We start from the raw sequence: 19,971 nt of genomic DNA, 5'->3' as shown, positions 1-19,971 counted from the left end.
AAAAGTTCAAGAAATAAAAGCTTAATATGATGATTATTGTCACCTGTTTACAGTTGTTGTTGATTGAAGATCAGATCAATACTGACACGTGTTTGTATATCTGAATAACAGTTAAAATGATGAGGATGGTTTGGATGAGCTGTATTCCCAGACAGCAACATGACCCAGATCCGGTCCACATCCGGCACGCGCTGAACCCACATGTCCCAGATGTGGGCCGGATCTGGGCCGACACTATGTTCCTGTTTGAGTTGTGTATATTATTAAACATTATCATTCCCGTCCTGTGTCTCCGTCTCTCAGTAAAGAGCCCGGACAGCAGCGGGTGAAGCGCTGGGGATTCGGATTCAACGAGGTTCTGAAGGATCCAGTCGGGAGAGAACAATTCCTGAAGTTCCTGGAGTCTGAGTTCAGCTCGGAGAACCTGAGGTATGAAACCAACGGATCCTTAAAAAGTCTCAAATTAGATTTTTAAAATTGAAGGCCATAAAAAGTCTTATTTTTATTTAGGAGAGGTCTTAAATTTTGCATGTGAGTTATGTTTTAGACAAAATATTGTCAATATTGTTTATTTTTCCTTTGTTTCGCCGACGTAAATTTCTAAATCGGACCAGAATCGGGTCTCCATGCAACAGACAGCGATGACTTTTTGTTCTTTTACGGACAAAAAAACAACAAATTTTTTTAACAAATCAGTGTAATTAATGATTCAGTGGCCCATCACTTGCTTCTTTCCTGAATGAATCAGCCGTTTGAATGAATCGGTTGAATGAACGACTCCCTCAACTCGCTTATTACGACAGTGACTTGCTGCCACCTACTGGCGGTTCTAGTTTCATGTGTAAAGTACCCTTTAATTAAAAAGTTCAAATTAGAAATCATTTCATATTTAAAGATTGAATTAAAAAAAAATCTCATAGCATTATTTATTCAATTGTAAATGCTGTGTATAAATATATTAATGCCACTTTCTGATGCCGCTTCTGTCACCTCTGTATTGCAAAGATGGATTTAGTTGATAATGCTTTCATTTGACTGGTAACAGCCCCCAACTGTTATTATTCTAATAGAATTTAATTTGAATGTTAGAATTTTACATAAAAGGTGATTCATACATCTAATAAGTTTAGAAAAATTGCTCTTATAAAGGTAAAAATGCCCCTGGAAATTAATTTAAGGTGGCAAATATTGCCTCTTAATAGAAATGTTAATTTCTGTCACTGCTGTGAACTGACCACCGCATAGAATATGAATAATATGAATATTATCTTCATGAGTCAGCTGTCAACAACTATCAACAAAACTTTGAACTTTCAATATAGCACACCCCTAATTTACATTATTAATTTTAATTTCTTCAGGTCTTAAAAAGGTCTTAAAAAGCCTTAAATTTGGCTTTAAAAAGTGTGCAGCTTCCCAGAAAGCAACTTGCCATTTAAAAGACGCCTAATAGCCGTCAAACACGGCCCAGATGTCTAAGGCAAAATTTGGCCTGGTTTTAGCCTTGACGTCAGGGCCGTGTTTGACGGCTATTAGACGTCTTTTAAACGCACAGTTGCTCGCTGCGGTGTTTGCTGGGAACCCTGTGTCCAGTACATTGGTTCTGAAGGGCATCTTGTGTGTCGCAGGTTTTGGCTGTCGGTCCAGGAGCTGAAGAAGCGTCCCATCCGTGAGGTTCCCAGCAGAGTTCAGGAGATCTGGGAAGAGTTCCTCGCTCCGGGAGCTCCCAGTGCCATCAACGTCGACTCCAAGAGCTACGACAAAACCACGCAGAACGTCAAAGATCCCGGCCGATACGCTTTCGAAGACGCTCAGGTCTGTGTTTGAGCTGGAAATCCTTTATCTGGTGTGCGCTTGTGAATCTCTCATCATGCTTTATTATCACCAGATATTCAGTTCAATTCAATTCAATTCACATTTATTTGTATTGCGCTTTTCACAATACACATCGTTTCAAAGCAGCTTTACAGAAAATGCACCAAGAGTCCAAAATGCACGAGTCCAATTTACATTTACATTTACATTTAGTTATTTAGCTCACGCTTTTGTCCAAAGCTACTTACAAATTAGGACTAAATTAAGCTAGTCATCGTGAAGAGGCAAGAAACAACGCAAGAAGTGCTCAACATACACAGTTCAGGCATTACTCAGAGTAGCATAAGCCCGATAAGCGAGGATTTAAAGGAAAAGGAAAAAGGAGAGAATTATTTTTTTCTGCGTTTTTACGCAGGATCATAGTTTCTTACAGATGTACTCACACATTCTCCCATCAAGTGTTTTTATTAGATCACGTTTGCATGGGCAGTGGCGTATGCACGCTTATAAATGAGACCCAGAACACTAATTCATCATTATCCCGTCAACATGAGGATTTCTTCATCATCATCATCATCATCTTCATCATCATCATCATCATCATGTGACTGAGAGGTCTTGTGTTTGTTCCATCAGGAGCACATTTATAAGCTCATGAAGAGCGACTCCTACAGTCGGTTCATCAGATCGAGTGCCTATCAGGAGATGCTTCAGGCCAAGAAGAAGGTAAAGCCCTTGAAGCGCCTGGAGACTGCGATCTGAGCTCGCTCACACACACACTCACACACACTCACACACACTCTGAGCACTTCCCTCACTCACACACACACACTCTGAGCGCTTCCCTCACTCACACACACACACTCTGAGCGCATCCCTCGCTCACACACACTGCATGATCTGCTTGACATCATCAACACCTCCAGGAAAACTAGCAGAGAGATGCTCGTGTGAGTTTGAGTTCTGCCCGGCACAAATTATTACCACAGCTTCTCAGAGACTGACATGCCAGTAATAAATATAATATGATATAATATAATATAATATCATATAATATAATATAATATGATATATATCTGGGCAATGATTAATCGAGTCCAAAATAAAAGTTTGTGTTTACATAATATATGTGTGTGTCCTGTGTATAATTATTTTGTATATATAAATACACACACATATGCATGTATATATTTAAGATATATTTGCATGTATATACTGTATATAAATATTTATACATAATTTATATTATATATAAATATAAATATTTTATATAAATAACACATTTTTCTTAAATATATACATGCATATGTGTGTGTATTTATATATACAAAATAATTATACACAGGACACACACATATATTATGTAAACACAAACTTTTATTTTGGATGTGATTAATCATTGCCCAGCACTAATGTATATATATATAAAATATATCACTTTTCATTTGAAAAGCCTCTTTTTTTCTCTAAAGTTTGACTTTGGAAATACTTTTACAGCTTATGTATGTTTAAAGGAAACACTTTACAGTAAGGGTTCAGTAACGGGATCTTACTGTAAAGGTGTGTATCAGTGCCATGTCATGATGTCATCATTCTGCTTAAGTTGCTCGTTTGTTTCTCTTGTTTTTTTGCTGTATGTCTTTGAGTTATTTCTATTAAAACATCTTGTTTTCCGCCACATCTCCGGTCCTGCTGTTCTTTCTTGCGTGTGTGTCTTTTGTCTTGCATGTGTTCTTCTTTTCTGTCCGTTTTGTGTTGAAGTGATGAAACAGGAAGTGCTGAGGCTGGTTTCTGGTAAGTGTGTCGTTTGTGCAGACGCTCACGATCAGGATCTTTCTGTTCATTAACAGTTACACACTACCAGTTTGAAATAATTATGATTTTTTTAGTTTTTTTGAAGATTTCTGAAGGATCATGTGACACTGAAGACTGGAGTAATGATGCTGAATATATTCAAATAGACAACAGATGATTTACATTATAATAATATTTCACTATTTTTACTATATTTTCATCAAATAAATGCAGCTTTGGTGAGCAGAAGAGACTCTTTCGACAACATTAATAAATCTTAATCATTCCAAAGTATTCAAAAAATATTTTTTATCCAAAATATATAAGAACATCTTTGCAAGTTATATGAACATGATGTGCAGATTTCATGCAAAGATGAATCCTTCCAATATTTTTTTGGGATTGACAACATAAAAACAAAAAATTATAATTTTTTCAGGCTGATCCAAACAAAATGAGCAACTTTCTTCAATATCTTCTATATGTTTGTACTAATGCTTTACCAATATTTGTGGATGTTATGAAGAATTAATAAATGTAATTCTCCAGTCCTGTTAGAAAAACTAAAGCGGAGCAACCAAGCTTTATTCCCACATCATCCCAAAGGATTTCCCTCAAGTTTAATACATCTATTCTCATAAACAGTTACTATTGTCTGATAGGTTTAATTTAGCAGTTTTTACGACTAATGTCCAATTTCTTCAACTCTTTCTCGTTTCCTTCACAGAAAAGCAAGAATCTTTTCTAGGATCTGAATCCCAGGTGAGACTTTAAATGATCACTATGTGGATATTCAATAAAATCATGATGTTAATTGTATAATATCTTAATATCTTCATGCCTTATAGTCTCATTAGAGCTGCACGATCATATAGTTGCATTTCGAGACGATGTAAACAGTAAAGCAGTCGAGATGTGCTGGTGAAGCTTCCAAACCTTGTGATTCGAGCGCGGATCAAACGACCAAAGTCACGTGACTTCAGTTAACGAGGCTTCATCACATCAGAACTGTTTTGAAGTGCTAGAGGAGCTCTCTGAACCCTGGAAACGAGTTTTAAAAGTTTTATTTTATATAAATATTTAGTTAAAGGGGTCATGACATGGATTAAAAAAAAATATATATATATGTAATATAAGATATATACATTCAACCGAATATATGTTCCTCGAGGTTCACTTATAATGTATATAAAAAAAAATTCTCAGAAGAAAACAAATACATGCAGAAAACGATTATTTCAAACCATCATTCTGAGCCTCAGTCTGAAATGATCCGTTTTTAATGCGCGGCTCCTTTAAGGTGTGTCAGTAAACGCCCACTGTTTATGATTGGCTAACGTCACTACATAGGAAACAGTAGGTGTGTTCGACGTCGGCTGGATGTGACCGATCGGCGAGAGTAGCCGCGTGCCGGCGTGAGGAGCTGCGAATGGTGACGTGAAGTCGGACACTTTCTGGTTCCCGTAGTGACCGCTCACGTGGTGTTTGCATACTTTACCACAGCTGAAGTGAAATAAATTAAATATTTGCCCAATAATACACAGATGTTTCAGAGACATTTTCATTCAATACTTTATGTACTGCTTCATACAGCGTCTGTTTGAACAAGAATAAAGTTCAACATAAGCTACTATCAATGAAGTGGAGTCTACGTTTTTTAATCAGTTTTAATTTGATAAACATGACACAATATAACATGAAAAGAGTGTTTACTGGTATAAAAAACTGATTTGTGAGCTTTAGAGGAACTAAAGGTGTTCGAATAAACACGAAACACACGTGATCGTTGTCATGCGGTGAATCCGGCCAATCGTGGAACAGCTGTGTCGTCATTGTATCAAGTCGGACAAAATTTCGAACCGGCATGCACTGCTTCAAGTCAGCCGCCGATCGGTCTGCGCAGAGCCGCATGAAGTCCAACAAGCCTATTATCAACGGCCATGCAAGTGCATGCAAGTGTTTTAAAAAACATTATCCATGTAAAATCATCATTTACAGATAAAGCATAATGAAATAATTTACTGATTCGTCTATCAACAGAAGATCCTCTGAACTCTCCATTACTCAGTGTCTCAATCAAACGCTCCAAACACACATATAATCCTGCAACACCATCCGGGACGCCGTTAAAATGTCCGCTATGGCTACGGTGGGCGGGGCCTATGGTGCCGGTGGGCGGGGCCTATGGTTTGATGTAACTATTGGTCGATGTCTTGCTTTGGAGGCGGGTGTATGCAAATGTATTTGCTCATGTGACATCACAGATCCAGCCAATCACGATCAGCTGTTTTTGGAGCTTCATTTAATGTGAGGATGTTTTAAGCTCTGAAACTTTCAGGATATTTTAATGGTACAAAGACTCTTACATGTCAAAAGATATGTTGTGACCCCTTTAAATAGTCTCTTACTGGCCTAATTAACCAAACTCTCCACAAAACAAGCCCTGCAATTTAATAACATAACATATTTTATACTGATACTTCATATTTAATGGTATTTGATGATTTTTTGATTGCATTTAATAGATACATCACTTGCTAAAGGTGTTTTTGTGCATATTTGTGTGAGTTTTCACGGTTCTGACCAGAGTTTCCAGCACAAAGTGAATCTTTTTGTGAAGCAATTGGTTCAGTTGATTCAAAGTTCATAATGGGTCGTATATTATGGGTTTACACGAGTTTAGTAATGAATGTAAAGTTGGACATAAGTGTTAATATATCGCTGTATAATAGTTCACCAGAGCTGGAGCAGAGGAACTGAGTTATTTCAGTGAAAGCTGTTGTTCTCAGTGCTTGTGTTTGTGTAATGTCGATTGGAGAACCTGTTGGTGTGTGTGTGTGACGTGTGTTCATGTGTGTTTCTCTCAGCCGTCCGGAACCAGGCGCTGTATAATCACTAACTTCTGCTGGGAATCATGATCTCATCTGTACATTCCTGTATCTACGGCTCGTCATCACGAACACGGAGCGTCACGCCGGCTTCGTTACGTTCCCTCCATCACAACTCCTCCGAGGACTCCAGTTCTCCATCAGTGAACCCGAGAGTCCCCGATCCCGAGAGTCCCCGATCCCGAGAGTCCCCGATCCCGAGAGTCCCCGGACCCGAGAGTCCCCGGACCCGAGAGTCCCCGATCCCGAGAGTCCCCGATCCCGAGAGTCCCCGATCCCGAGAGTCCCCGGACCCGAGAGTCCCCGGACCCGAGAGTCCCCGATCCCGAGAGTCCCCGATTCCGAGAGTCCCCGATCCCGAGAGTCCCCGGACCCGAGAGTCCCCGGACCCGAGAGTCCCCGATCCCGAGAGTCCCCGATCCCGAGAGTCCCCGGACCCGAGAGTCCCCGATCCCGAGAGTCCCCGATCCCGAGAGTCCCCGGACCCGAGAGTCCCCGATCCCGAGACTCCCCGATCCCGAGAGTCCCCGAACCCGAGAGTCCCCGGACCCGAGAGTCCCCGATCCCGAGAGTCCCCAAACCCTAGAGTCCCCGATCCCGAGAGTCCCCGATCCCGAGGGTCCCCGATCCCGAGAGTCCCCGGACCCGAGAGTCACCGATCCCGAGAGTCCCCGATCCCGAGAGTCCCCGGACCCGAGAGTCCCCGATCCCGAGAGTCCCCGATCCCGAGAGTCCCCAAACCCTAGAGTCCCCGAACCCGAGAGTCCCCGAACCCGAGAGTCCCCGATCCCGAGAGTCCCCGATCCCGAGAGTCCCTAAACCCGAGAGTCCCCGAACCCGAGAGTCCCCGATCCCGAGAGTCCCTAAACCCTAGAGTCCCTGAACACGAGAGTCCCCGATCCCGAGAGTCCCCGATCCCGAGAGTCCCCAAACCCTAGAGTCCCCGAACCCGAGAGTCCCCGATCCCGAGAGTCCCCGATCCCGAGAGTCCCTAAACCCGGGAGTCCCCGAACCCGAGAGTCCCCGATCCCAAGAGTCCCCGATCCCGAGAGACCCTAAACCCTAGAGTCCCCGAACACGAGAGTCCCCGATCCCGAGAGTCCCCGAACCCGAGAGTCCCTAAACCGTATAGAGTCCCTGAACCCGAGAGTCCCCGATCCCGAGAGTCCCCGATCCCGAGAGTCCCTAAACCCGGGAGTCCCCGAACCCGAGAGTCCCCGATCCCGAGAGACCCTAAACCCGAGAGTCCCCGAACCCGAGAGTCCCCGATCCCGAGAGTCCCCGATCCCGAGAGTCCCTAAACCCGGGAGTCCCCGAACCCGAGAGTCCCCGATCCCGAGAGTCCCCGATCCCGAGAGACCCTAAACCCTAGAGTCCCCGAACCCGAGAGTCCCCGATCCCGAGAGTCCCCGATCCCGAGAGTCCCTAAACCGTATAGAGTCCCTGAACACGAGAGTCCCCGATCCCGAGAGTCCCCGATCCCGAGAGTCCCTAAACCCTAGAGTCCCTGAACACGAGAGTCCCCGATCCCGAGAGTCCCCAATCCCGAGAGTCCCCGATCCCGAGAGTCCCTAAACCCTAGAGTCCCTGAACACGAGAGTCCCCGATCCCGAGAGTCCCTAAACCGTATAGAGTCCCTGAACACGAGAGTCCCCGATCCCGAGAGTCCCCGAACCCGAGAGTCCCTAAACCCGGGAGTCCCCGAACCCGAGAGTCCCCGATCCCGAGAGACCCTAAACCCGAGAGTCCCCGAACCCGAGAGTCCCCGATCCCGAGAGTCCCCGATCCCGAGAGTCCCTAAACCCGGGAGTCCCCGAACCCGAGAGTCCCCGATCCCGAGAGACCCTAAACCCGAGAGTCCCCGAACCCGAGAGTCCCCGATCCCGAGAGTCCCCGATCCCGAGAGTCCCTAAACCCGGGAGTCCCCGAACCCGAGAGTCCCCGATCCCGAGAGTCCCCGATCCCGAGAGACCCTAAACCCTAGAGTCCCCGAACCCGAGAGTCCCCGATCCCGAGAGTCCCCGATCCCGAGAGTCCCTAAACCGTATAGAGTCCCTGAACACGAGAGTCCCCGATCCCGAGAGTCCCCGATCCCGAGAGTCCCTAAACCCTAGAGTCCCTGAACACGAGAGTCCCCGATCCCGAGAGTCCCCGATCCCGAGAGTCCCCGATCCCGAGAGTCCCTAAACCCTAGAGTCCCTGAACACGAGAGTCCCCGATCCCGAGAGTCCCTAAACCGTATAGAGTCCCTGAACACGAGAGTCCCCGATCCCGAGAGTCCCCGAACCCGAGAGTCCCTAAACCCTAGAGTCCCTGAACACGAGAGTCCCCGATCCCGAGAGTCCCCGAACCCGAGAGTCCCTAAACCCTAGAGTCCCTGAACACGAGAGTCCCCGATCCCGAGAGTCCCCGAACCCGAGAGTCCCCGAACCCGAGAGTCCCCGATCCCGAGAGTCCCCGAACCCTAGAGTCCCTGAACATGTTCTGTCTCTGTATGAAAACACATTTACACGTTTTGTCCTCTGGATGAGCGCTTTCATGCCAGCTGATCACTTATTTTTATTTTTATACTACATGTTCATTTGTTTTGTAGACGAGCGTACAGATCCTGGATCAGGTCTTATGATGAGAAACACATCTGTCCAATCACTGCGTTTGTTGAATGATGACGCATCATTATAGAAGCATTAGTTTCATGTGTAATTGAACAGAAGACAGACTCGCGAGTGTGAACGCCACATGCTTTTGATTTTCCCGAGTCCTTCATAGACGACCCTGTCTGAAGTCGAGGGAAGGTCTCGTTTTAAAGCTTACCTTACATTGGCAATAATAAAGCGATTAATACACGGAAATTCTTACATTAAGCTCATTTAATGTGATTTATGTGAATGATAACCGGCTGATATGAAAGCGCTCCGTCATTTGAGTTTTATTTCTTCAGTTTGGCTTTGAGGAACATTACTGCGATCCAAAGATTCTCCACGGAGAGAAAGGAGAACTGTCCGCTCCTCCGGTCTTGCTTGTTGCATTTACAATATAGATTCTATGACTCTGTACATAATTCCAATATTAAATAAATAAATAGACTCGAGAGAAGAAATGCGTCTCAGTGCAATCATTTTTAAAACTATGTTGAATTTATGATGTCATTCATTCTTAATTTTTTTTTTATAGTGATTTTTTTTTCTGCTATAAAAGCTGTATTTATTTTTATTAAAAAACATTTTTAATTATTTGATTTAAGTATATTTTCTTTTCTTTTTTTAAATATATATTTTTAAAGATTGTCATCTCAAAACACTCTGATCAGACCATATCAGGTCATGTAAAATGATGATCTTTAGCAGATATTTAAATTATGATGTTTTTTTCGTTTTTTTTTTTTCGTTTTTTTATTACAGAAATTATACACACATGATCAGGGAAATGAAGCATGGTTGTATCTTTTTCATTGAACAATAACAACAACAAAAAACAAAATATCTCAACTTTTTTTGTTATTTATAAGTGGGATGAAAGTTAAATTCATGTTCTGAGTTATAGAAACTGCTCAATGTCTGGAGATATGGATGAGCGAACTGAAGATGAAAGCTGACACTCACACACACACACACACACACACACACACACACACACACACACACACACACACACACCTGCAGAGATGAAGCTGATTGAGTTCAGATGAGTGTGTGTGAGTAATGCAGTGTGTGTCCAGCAGAGTGTGTGTGAGTAATGCAGTGTGTGTCCAGCAGGGGTCACTGTGATAAAGTCAAACACAGATTTTACACGAGAACTCGTCAAATCACTCACTCGATTTTTTTTGTACTACGAATGTCAAACACATTAATCCATACTATTACACACTGCTGTAAATATTATGTATAATAACTTTTCGTTGTAGTTTTAACAATAAACATGAAAATGAACGCATGAAATTGGTCTAACTTGGCTCTAGATCTAATTAATAAATAATGATGATGAAAATCAAAAGGCTTATTACTGACTGTCCGTGACAATGAAACATGAAACTATTCCAAATATATATATATATTAAAAATTAAACATTTTAACTCCGGTCAACTTTTCCAAATGCCGCAAAAACAGTTTCTTGTGATTCATAATCTCATGAAAAAATATGAATCGACCTTCAGATCAGAACAGAATCTGTTAAAGCAAAAATAAAATTACAATACAATAAAAAATGAATAGATAAATCTACATAAATGATAAATATGAATCAATCTTCACATTAAGAAGAAAAAAGTGAAATAAATAAAAAGGAAATAAATAAAATAAAACAATGCAGTAAAAACGAGTATCTGTGTCTGATCAAACATTCACAAATGACCCTGTTGATGATGTGTCAGTGATATAATGATAATGAGTTGAGCTCAATGTTTCCCAGCATGCTCTGCACGATCACACTATCACAAACACTGATGATGAAACACGAGGAGAAGCAGGAGCACGTCAACCTCTGGACATCATCAGGCTGCACATGAGGACGTGTTATCATATGATCTGATTTAGGTGTATATACACACACACACACACACGTTTTTACGTGGCTTTAACTTTTTTTTTTTAAAGTTGAAAATTGCTAAACTTATTTCAAAAGTTATACAAGATTCAACTCATTTTCAGTCAGTTTAATGTAGCCGAATTTAAGTTGAAATGACCCAAACAAACAGTTGAGTACTTTTTTTTTTTAATTACCAGATTTTACAGATCCTGCAAGATGTCAGAACAAGTTCACTTAAAGTGGTGAAAACAGCTGAAATCTGAAAGTATAAAGAGGGGGAGTGACTGAAGAGAGAGAGAGTGTGTGTTAAAGAGAAAGAGTGTGTGTGTGAGAGAGAGAGATTTATAGAGTCACCTCGAGAATTCCGCATCAGAGTCTCGGAGAATCAGACAGAATCACAGACTCCCGAGGAACCTCCATCTTCATCTCCATGGGCTTCACCATCATCATCATCATCGAGGTGAGTGTGTGTGTGTGTGTGTGTGTGTGTGTGTGTGTGTGTGTGTGTGTGTGTGTGTGTCGGGGGAAAGAGGATTTGTAGAGCCTGTGATTTTTGGTTTGGCTCAAGAGTGAGTCACACCTTCATCGCCACGCAGTTATTATTTGTTATGGTTTTATTAATCATAATCATACTCGCGATTAGAGATATTTGACCTGTTTGAGATTATTAGCAGCATCAGTGATCAGCAGATGATTGATTGACAGATTAACAGAAGTGACTCACTTCCGAAATCCACTGACGAACTCAAAGTTCAGTTGGACGTTCGTCTGACGTTTTTTAAATGTAACAACTTGTTTCAGAACGGTCACAGAACATTCAAATGTAACGGTCTCATAATGTATGAAAAATGATACAATGTTCCTTTAATGTTCGAATAACCAAGAAAAAACAAATAAAATAAAAACTGGACGTTTTGAACATTAAAAAAAAAAAAAGAATCACATTTTCATAAGCAAAATGTTCTTATATCATATTTGTGTTTGCTGGGATACATTAGTAAAGTCGCGTCAGCTTCATTTCTACAGCGCTTTACAGTTCAGATCAAAGCAGATTCAAAACATCAGAGTCAATCAAATATGAGAGAGTTTTAAGCAATAAAAACTTAGTTTACACTAAAACAAATTATTTTAATAAGCATAATTTCCACAGTAAAGTGCATCTCATTTCCTGTCATGAAACTGTCAGATCTTCATCCTCATCATCATCATCATCATCACTGCTGGAACACGTTCAGTTCAGGGAGAGTGAATATCTCACTTCATACTTTTATAATCCTTCAAATGGATTATGAACTGAAATCATTCTACACCGCAGACGGACAGATGAAGATCATAATCATGAAGATCTGCGGCTCGTGAACATCAGACGCGTGAGAATGACGGAATCAGAGTTCATAGAGTTATAGAGACAGACAGCGACCGCTCTACACACACCAGCCTTACACTTCACCTGCAGGAGTGTGTGTGTGTGTGTGTGTGTGTGTGTGTGTGTGTGTGTGTGTGTGTGTGTGTGTGTGTGTGTGTGTGTGTGTGTGATGGGTAGGTTTAGGGGTAGGGTTAGTGTAAGGAGACAGAATATACAGTTTGTACAGTATAAAAACCATTAAGTCTATGGAGAGTCCTCACAAAGATAGTAAACCAGACGTGTGTGTGTGTGTGTGTGTGTGTGTGTGTGTGTGTGTGTGTGTGTGTTAGGTGACAGGAGTGTATTACGGTCAGGACAGGAGTGTGTTTGCTGTGTGTGTGTGTTTGAGAGTGTGTGTGTGTGTGTGTTTTAGGTGACAGGAGTGTGTTCGCTGTGTGTGTGTGTGTGTGTGTGTGTGTGTGTGTGTGTGTGTGTGTGTGTGTGTGTGTGTGATGGGTAGGTTTAGGGGTAGGGTTAGTGTAAGGAGACAGAATATACAGTTTGTACAGTATAAAAACCATTAAGTCTATGGAGAGTCCCCACAAAGATAGTAAACCAGACGTGTGTGTGTGTGTGTGTGTGTGTGTGTGTGTGTGTGTGTGTTAGGTGACAGGAGTGTATTACGGTCAGGACAGGAGTGTGTTTGCTGTGTGTGTGTGTTTGAGAGTGTGTGTGTGTGTGTGTGTGTGTGTGTGTTTTAGGTGACAGGAGTGTGTTCGCTGTGTGTGTTTGAGTGTGTGTGTGTGTGTGTGTGTGTATCTGTGTGTGTTTTAGGTGACAGGAGTGTATTATGGTCAGGAGTGTGTTCGCTGTGTGTGTGTGTGTGTGTGTGTGTGTGGTGATGAGTGTATTACAGGAGAGTGTTCGCTGTGTGAGATTGTATTTGAGTGTGTGTGTGTGTGTGTGTGTGTGTGTGTGTGTGTGTGTGTGTGTGTGTGTGTTAGGGGACAGGAGTGTATTATGGTCAGGACAGGAATGTGTTCACTGTGTTTGAGAGTGTGTGTGTGTTAGGTGACAGGAGTGTGTTTGCTGTGTGTGTGTGGTGACGAGTGTATTACAGGAGAGTGTTCGCTGTGTGTGATTGTATTTGAGAGTGTGTGTGTGTGTGTGTGTGTGTGTGTGTTAGGGGACAGGAGTGTATTACGGTCAGGACAGGAGTGTGTTCGCTGTGTGTGTGTGTGTGTGGGTGTGTGTGTGTGGTGACGAGTGTATTACAGGAGAGTGTTCGCTGCTGTGTGTGATTGTATTTGAGAGTGTGTGTGTGTGTGTGTGTTAGGGGACAGGAGTGTATTACGGTCAGGACAAGAGTGTGTTTGCTGTGTGTGTGTTTGTTTTAGGTGACAGGAGTGTGTTCGCTGTGTGTGTTTGAGTGTGTGTGTGTGTGTGTGTGTGTGTGTGTGTGTGTGTGTGTGTGTGTGTCTATGTGTGTTTTAGGTGTGTTCGCTGTGTGTGTGTGTCTGTGGTGACGAGTGTATTACAGGAGTGAGTTCGCTGTGTGTGTTAGGTGACAGGAGTGTATTATGGTCAGGAGTGTATTCGCTGTGTGTGTGTGTGTGTGTGTGTGTGTGTGTGTGTGTGTGTGTGTGTGTGTGTGTGTGTGTGTGTGTGTGTGTCTTTTCTCACAAACATTAATTTTAGAAGTGAATTTATGTTTTTGAACCTCTTTTTCACTCAGGAGCAATAAGCCGTTCACGGATCTTACTACAATTAACAATGTTAAGACTTTATGACTTTTTGCTTTTATAAAATGGCAGAAAGCAAAATTGTCAAGAATAATCATTGGAATAATGAATTATTCCACCATGTCAATAATCAGTGTAATTACAGGATAATTCGAGTGTTTTTCAGCATAATTAATTTCAAACGCAGCTCATCCAATCAGAATCAGACAGTTTTATAAATGTATTATATATAAATATATACACAGAGAGAGAGAGAGAGAGAGAGATAGAGAGTTGTGTATTAAGTCAAGCTGTTTAATTGCCTGGTTTTTGTGTCACTTCCTGTGACCTCACCCATCTTCCTCGACCCTGATCAAAGGTCACGCCCTCCCGTTTCCCTCAAATGGCTCCTGACCCCTGACCCCTACTGCGTCTCACAGCAGAACTACAGCGAATAGAATGATAATGTGAGAAATGTTGAAGGTGTTTGACTGTATATATATTCTCATCAGAGAAGAGAGAAACACTTCTGACTGGTCACTTAAAGACTGAAGGACTAAATCAAACAAAAGTTCCTGGATTCCCGGAGTTTCTCCCCAATCGTGACCTTAAACACTGAAGCTGAGGCTCCGGAGACACTCGAGGGCCCGAGACGCTGTCAGTCACTGACTCCGGAACAGTTTCTCTTGTGCAACAGAAGGAGTTCGGGGTCGTGAGATTTACGAGGCGTCTCTGCCGAGGCTGCGATATCAAACTCAAGAGCATTTCAGCAAAGGCTCGCATTCATCATCTCTGAGCAAACAGCCGAGACTCCGAGCGAGTGTGGATTCCTGATGTGGACGAGTCAGGGTTCAGAAAGGAAAAACAAAAGCCTGGAGATTTCTAATCAAGAGCAGGAAAAACTTTAAAGGAAGGCTCAACCTTGACGCTCTCTGGAATGAAACCAAGAGCTTTGATTCATGAAAAAGAGCCGCTTTCTAAATATTTCGTTTATGGGAATGAATCACTCACATTTGTTTTTCCTTCCGGCGATGCCACATCTGCGCTAAAGATGTCCGGCGTGATTGACGGATCGCTCTCTCTCGTGCCAGAGCCGTGATCGCCCGTCGCTGCTCTCCTGACTGCAGACACACTGACAAATTAGAGTTAATCTGTGACTTCCTGTCTTCACAGGAAACCGGGCAAACCTCGGGGTGAAACGCTTCGACTCCCCAGAACTCACTTTAGAGATGATGGTCAAACTGACCCATCATAACTAGTCAGAGAGAATATTCACCATATATATGTGTGTGTGCTATTTTATTGTGAATCATTAGATGGTATGACTCGTAACAGCTCAGTTCTGTCTCATCGCAGGCCAAAATGTGTCAGAATGCAGTTTAGAACATTACTAATGTTACAATATTTAGCTACAAAAGTAAAGTTTTACAATATTGTTTTTTGCTACCAACAGTGTTGTGGAAAGTTACTTTACTAAAGTTACAATATTGGGTTACAAAAGTAATGTGTTACAATATTGGGTTAAAAGTAATGTGTTAAAATATTGGGTTACAAAAGTAATGTGTTACAATATTGGGTTACAAAAGTAATGTTACAATAGCAACGTGTTACAATATTGGGTTACAAAAGTAATGTGTTACAATATTGGGTTACAAAAGTAATGTTACAATAGCAACGTGTTACAATATTGGGTTACAAAAGTAATGTGTTACAATATTGGGTTAAAAGTAATGTGTTACAATATTGGGTTACAAAAGTAATGTGTTACAATATTGGGTTACAAAAGTAATGTGTTACAATATTGAGTTACAAAAGTAACGTGTTACAATATTGGGTTAAAAGTAATGTGTTACAATATTGGGTTAAAAGTAATGTGTTACAATATTGGGTTACAAAAGTAATGTGTTACAATATTGGGTTACAAAAGTAACGTGTTACAATATTGGGTTAAAAGTAATGTGTTACAATATTGGGTTAAAAGTAATGTGTTACAATATTGGGTTACAAAAGTAATGTGTTACAATATTGGGTTACAAAAGTAACGTGTTACAATATTGGGTTAAAAGTAATGTGTTACAATATTGGGTTACGAAAGTAACGTGTTACAATACTGGGTTAAAAGTAATGTGTTACAATATTGGGTTACGAAAGTAACGTGTTACAATACTGGGTTAAAAGTAATGTGTTACAATATTGGGTTACGAAAGTAACGTGTTACAATACTGGGCTAAAAGTAATGTGTTACAATATTGGGTTACAAAAGTAATGTGTTACAATATTGGGTTACGAAAGTAACGTGTTACAATACTGGGTTAAAAGTAATGTGTTACAATATTGGGTTACAAAAGTAACGTGTTACAATATTGGGTTAAAAGTAATGTGTTACAATATTGGGTTACGAAAGTAACGTGTTACAATACTGGGCTAAAAAAGTAAGGTTTTATATTATTGGGTTACGAAAGTAACGTGTTACAATACTGGGTTAAAAAAAGTAACGTTTTACATTATTGGGTTACAAATCTAATATGTTACAATATTGGGTTAAAAGTTACGTGTTACAATATTGAGTTACAAAAGCAACTCGTTACATTATTAGGTTATGAAAGTAACGTATTACAATATTGAGTTATTCCCTAAAAAGTAAAATTTTATGGTAACGTCTCCAGTGTGTAACTGCTATAATAAAAAATAATAAAAAAAACTTGCTATGTGCAAACCGAGACGTGTTACAGCACTTGTACACTGTTGCCCTCTGCTGGTCTGATTGCTTCTATTGTTCTCCTCATTTGGATAAAAGCGTCAGCTAAATGATAAAATGTAAATGGTAACTGGTATCGTATCGTAACGTATCTCTCGGTGTGTTCCAGGATGAGCTGTAAGAGTGTGTGTGAGTGTGTGTGTAAGAGTGTGTAAAGTATCTCTCGGTGTGTTCCAGGATGAGCTATAAGAGTGTGTGTGAGTGTGTGTGTAAGAGTGTGTAAAGTATCTCTCGGTGTGTTCCAGGATGAGCTGTAAGAGTGTGTGTGAGTGTGTGTGTAAGAGTGTGTAAAGTATCTCTCGGTGTGTTCCAGGATGAGCTGTAAGAGTGTGTGTGAGTGTGTGTGTAAGAGTGTGTAAAGTATCTCTCGGTGTGTTCCAGGATGAGCTATAAGAGTGTGTGTGAGTGTGTGTGTAAGAGTGTGTAAAGTATCTCTCGGTGTGTTCCAGGATGAGCTGTAAGAGTGTGTGTGAGTGTGTGTGTAAGAGTGTGTAAAGTATCTCTCGGTGTGTTCCAGGATGAGCTGTAAGAGTGTGTGTGAGTGTGTGTGTAAGAGTGTGTAAAGTATCTCTCGGTGTGTTCCAGGATGAGCTGTAAGAGTGTGTGTGAGTGTGTGTGTGTGTGTGTGTGTGTGTGTGTGTGTGTGTGTGTGTGTGTGTAAGAGTGTGTGTGTAAGAGTGTGTAACGTATCTCTCTCAGTGTGTTCCAGGATGAGCTGTAAGAGTCTGTGTGTGTGTGTGTGTGTGTGTGTGTGTGTGTGTGTGTGTGTGTGAGAGTGTGTAACGTATCTCTCGGTGTGTTCCAGGATGAGTTGTAAGAGTGTGTGTGTGTGTGAGTGTGTGTGTGAGAGTGTGTAATGTATCTCTCGGTGTGTTCCAGGATGAGCTGTAAGGTGGCGCTGTTGCTCCTCGCCGGCGCGCTGTACGTCTCCGCCGGCCGTAAGAACCGTCCGCAATCCTCCATCCCGTCGCCCTTCAAGCCCGGCTCCAACGCCTCGGACCGGCGCCGACAGGAAGTGCTGGCCTCCAGCCAGGAAGCGCTGGTGGTGACGGAGCGCCAGTACCTGCGGAGCGACTGGTGTAAGACTCAGCCGCTGCGTCAGACGGTCAGTCAGGACTCGTGCCGGAGCCGGACCGTCATCAACCGCTTCTGCTACGGCCAGTGCAACTCCTTCTACATCCCGAGGCACGTGAGGAAGGAGCAGGAGTCGTTCCAGTCGTGCTCCTTCTGCCGTCCGCAGCGCTTCACGAGCCTCACGGTGGAGCTCGAGTGTCCCGACCTGCAGCCGCCCGTCCGGTTCCGCAAGATCCCGCGGGTCAAGCAGTGCCGGTGCATGTCCGTCAGCGTGTCCGAGGCCGGCAAACTGTGAGCGTTTACTGGAGCTAATCCGAGCTCAGAGACCCTGAGGAACACTGATGCTGTCCGAGGCACACGGGATCCAGAAAACACTCTACATGGAACCTCAACGGCGTCATACTGTATACAGAACCTGGAACTCTCTTAAGTTCTCCCAAAAATGAAAATCAGCCCATGATTTACTATCCTAGCTGTATATGACATTCTTCTTTCAGTCGAATACAATCGGAGTTATATAAAAAATGTCCTGGCTCTTCCCAGCTTTATAATGGCAGTGAATGTCCGTTTCTGTTTTGAAGTTCATAAAAGTGCTCATATCATCATAAAAGTTGCTCCACGGCTTCATACTGTATGCAGAACCTTTCACTCTCTTAAAAATAAAGGCTCAAAAGGATGTTTCCGTGGCGATTCGGTTCCCTGGAGAACCTTTTCACTAAACAGAATGGAAGGGAAAGATTGAAGGTTCAAGGTTCGGGATCATTTCATGGATTATAGTGGAACCAAACAAAATGAACCACTTTAGACATTCTGACACTTTACACCTCAGTCTTCTAATATTAGGGCGATTCAGTTCCCTGAAGAACCTTTCACTCTATAAAGAATGGAATTGAAAGATTGAGGATTGAACCTTTATTATTAAGAGCGAGAGGTTTCCATCATGGGTCATTTCATGGATTTGAGTTTTAATTCATTTTGTTTGGTTGCACTCTTCAGACATTCTGACACTCCTAACAGTCCACTAATACTCTACTGAGAGTGAGTTACTTATAGTTTGTAGAATGTCTAAAGTAGGCAATCGAAATAAAGTTAGAGCTGTTGCTTTCCTGTAGCTCTAACAGTGGAGCGTTAGCGCTTGCAACGCCAAGGTCATGGGTTCGATTCCCAGGGAAAGCAAGAACTGATAAGAATGTAAATGTGTATCTTGAAATGCAATGTAAGTCGCTTTGGATAAAAGCGTCTACCTAATGCTTAAGTTTAAAGTTATTTGGGGTGAATTCAGGGTGATTGGCAAACTTTTTCCAAGTTATCTCAATGGCAAAGAGTCCAAATCACCCTGAGTTCACTTATAGCTAGAAGAATGTCTAAAGTAGGCAATCAAAATAAAGTGTAACCTTTAGTTTTAATTACATTTTATGAATTAAGCAGCTCATAAACACACTTTATCACTAGAAATAACCTGATAAACATGAAAGTATTATGCAATAATTTGAAAGAGTTCAGACTGGTTATAGAGATTCTATAGAAATATGGTACCACAGAATATATATATCTATATGTATGTAGAGAAACAACTGAAGTCTATATTAAAACTATGGAGTTTATTGTCATTGATCTAAAGCAGTTTTTCTTCATCAGTTTGATGAGTTTGATGATCATTAGCATTAGATCCGTCACTTACACTACAAACGACTCTTCAACGTTGTAAATAAAACAAAGATTACTGGAGTATGTTTTACAAGAAAACACAGTTTCAGAGTTTTTGCTTCAATTCCTCATTTAAGTCAGTGTTACTTGCCGTTTCTTTGTGAAATGTACAGTTTCAGAGTAAATCCTAGACCAGATGTTTCTCAGTGTAAATCCAGCTTGAATCTGCAGATTTGTGTTCGCTGATTCTGAAGTCTGTAACAGATTTAAAAGCCTGTTCACACCGAGAATGATGATATTAATCACAGTTTACACGAAAAACTGTGTGTTTTGGCCCTTCATTTACACGATAACAGCGTTTTGGGGACTGAAAACAAACGTTTTTAAAAAACGATACACCACAA

The 19,971-nt window shown here is 41.8% G+C and overlaps 2 protein-coding genes across 4 annotated transcripts in view; both read left to right on the top strand.

Annotated features, from left to right (window-relative positions):
* The window catches only part of rgs7b (regulator of G protein signaling 7b), a gene marked incomplete at its 3' end in the record, with an annotated part of 52,315 nt that extends 42,724 nt beyond the window's left edge, over positions 1-9,591 (top strand). The window contains exons 14-19 of one of the 2 annotated variants that reach the window (XM_081392875.1): positions 304-429; positions 1,629-1,815; positions 2,452-2,541; positions 4,337-4,371; positions 6,477-7,484; positions 8,660-9,591. In XM_081392875.1, the coding sequence (XP_081249001.1) occupies positions 304-429; positions 1,629-1,815; positions 2,452-2,541; positions 4,337-4,357 (424 nt within the window). Of the gene's footprint in view, positions 1-303; positions 430-1,628; positions 1,816-2,451; positions 2,578-4,336; positions 4,372-6,476; positions 7,485-8,659 lie in introns of those variants that run through there. The other variant, XM_081392876.1, reaches the window with a different exon arrangement.
* A 1,347-nt stretch (positions 9,592-10,938) lies between these two features.
* Positions 10,939-19,883, top strand: grem2b (gremlin 2, DAN family BMP antagonist b). Of its 2 annotated transcripts, none has more exons than XR_014032108.1 (3): positions 10,939-11,482; positions 17,726-19,111; positions 19,262-19,659. XR_014032108.1 is itself a non-coding variant. In XM_081392873.1 (3 exons), exon 3 carries the CDS (start codon positions 17,727-17,729, stop codon positions 18,213-18,215), a length of 489 nt encoding a protein of 162 aa, XP_081248999.1. In that variant the 5' UTR covers positions 10,954-11,030; positions 11,220-11,482; position 17,726; the 3' UTR covers positions 18,216-19,883. The 2 variants fall into 2 exon arrangements, 1 of the variants encoding a protein (XP_081248999.1); XM_081392873.1 differs by having other exon boundaries at positions 10,954-11,030; positions 11,220-11,482; positions 17,726-19,883.
* Positions 19,884-19,971: the final 88 nt, after the last annotated feature.

This window comes from Scardinius erythrophthalmus (assembly GCF_964197995.2).
Source record: "Scardinius erythrophthalmus genome assembly, chromosome: 18".
NCBI classification, from domain to species: domain Eukaryota; kingdom Metazoa; phylum Chordata; class Actinopteri; order Cypriniformes; family Leuciscidae; genus Scardinius; species Scardinius erythrophthalmus.
Note: the sequence above shows the minus strand (reverse complement) of the source record. Positions and strands in the feature narration are given on the sequence as shown.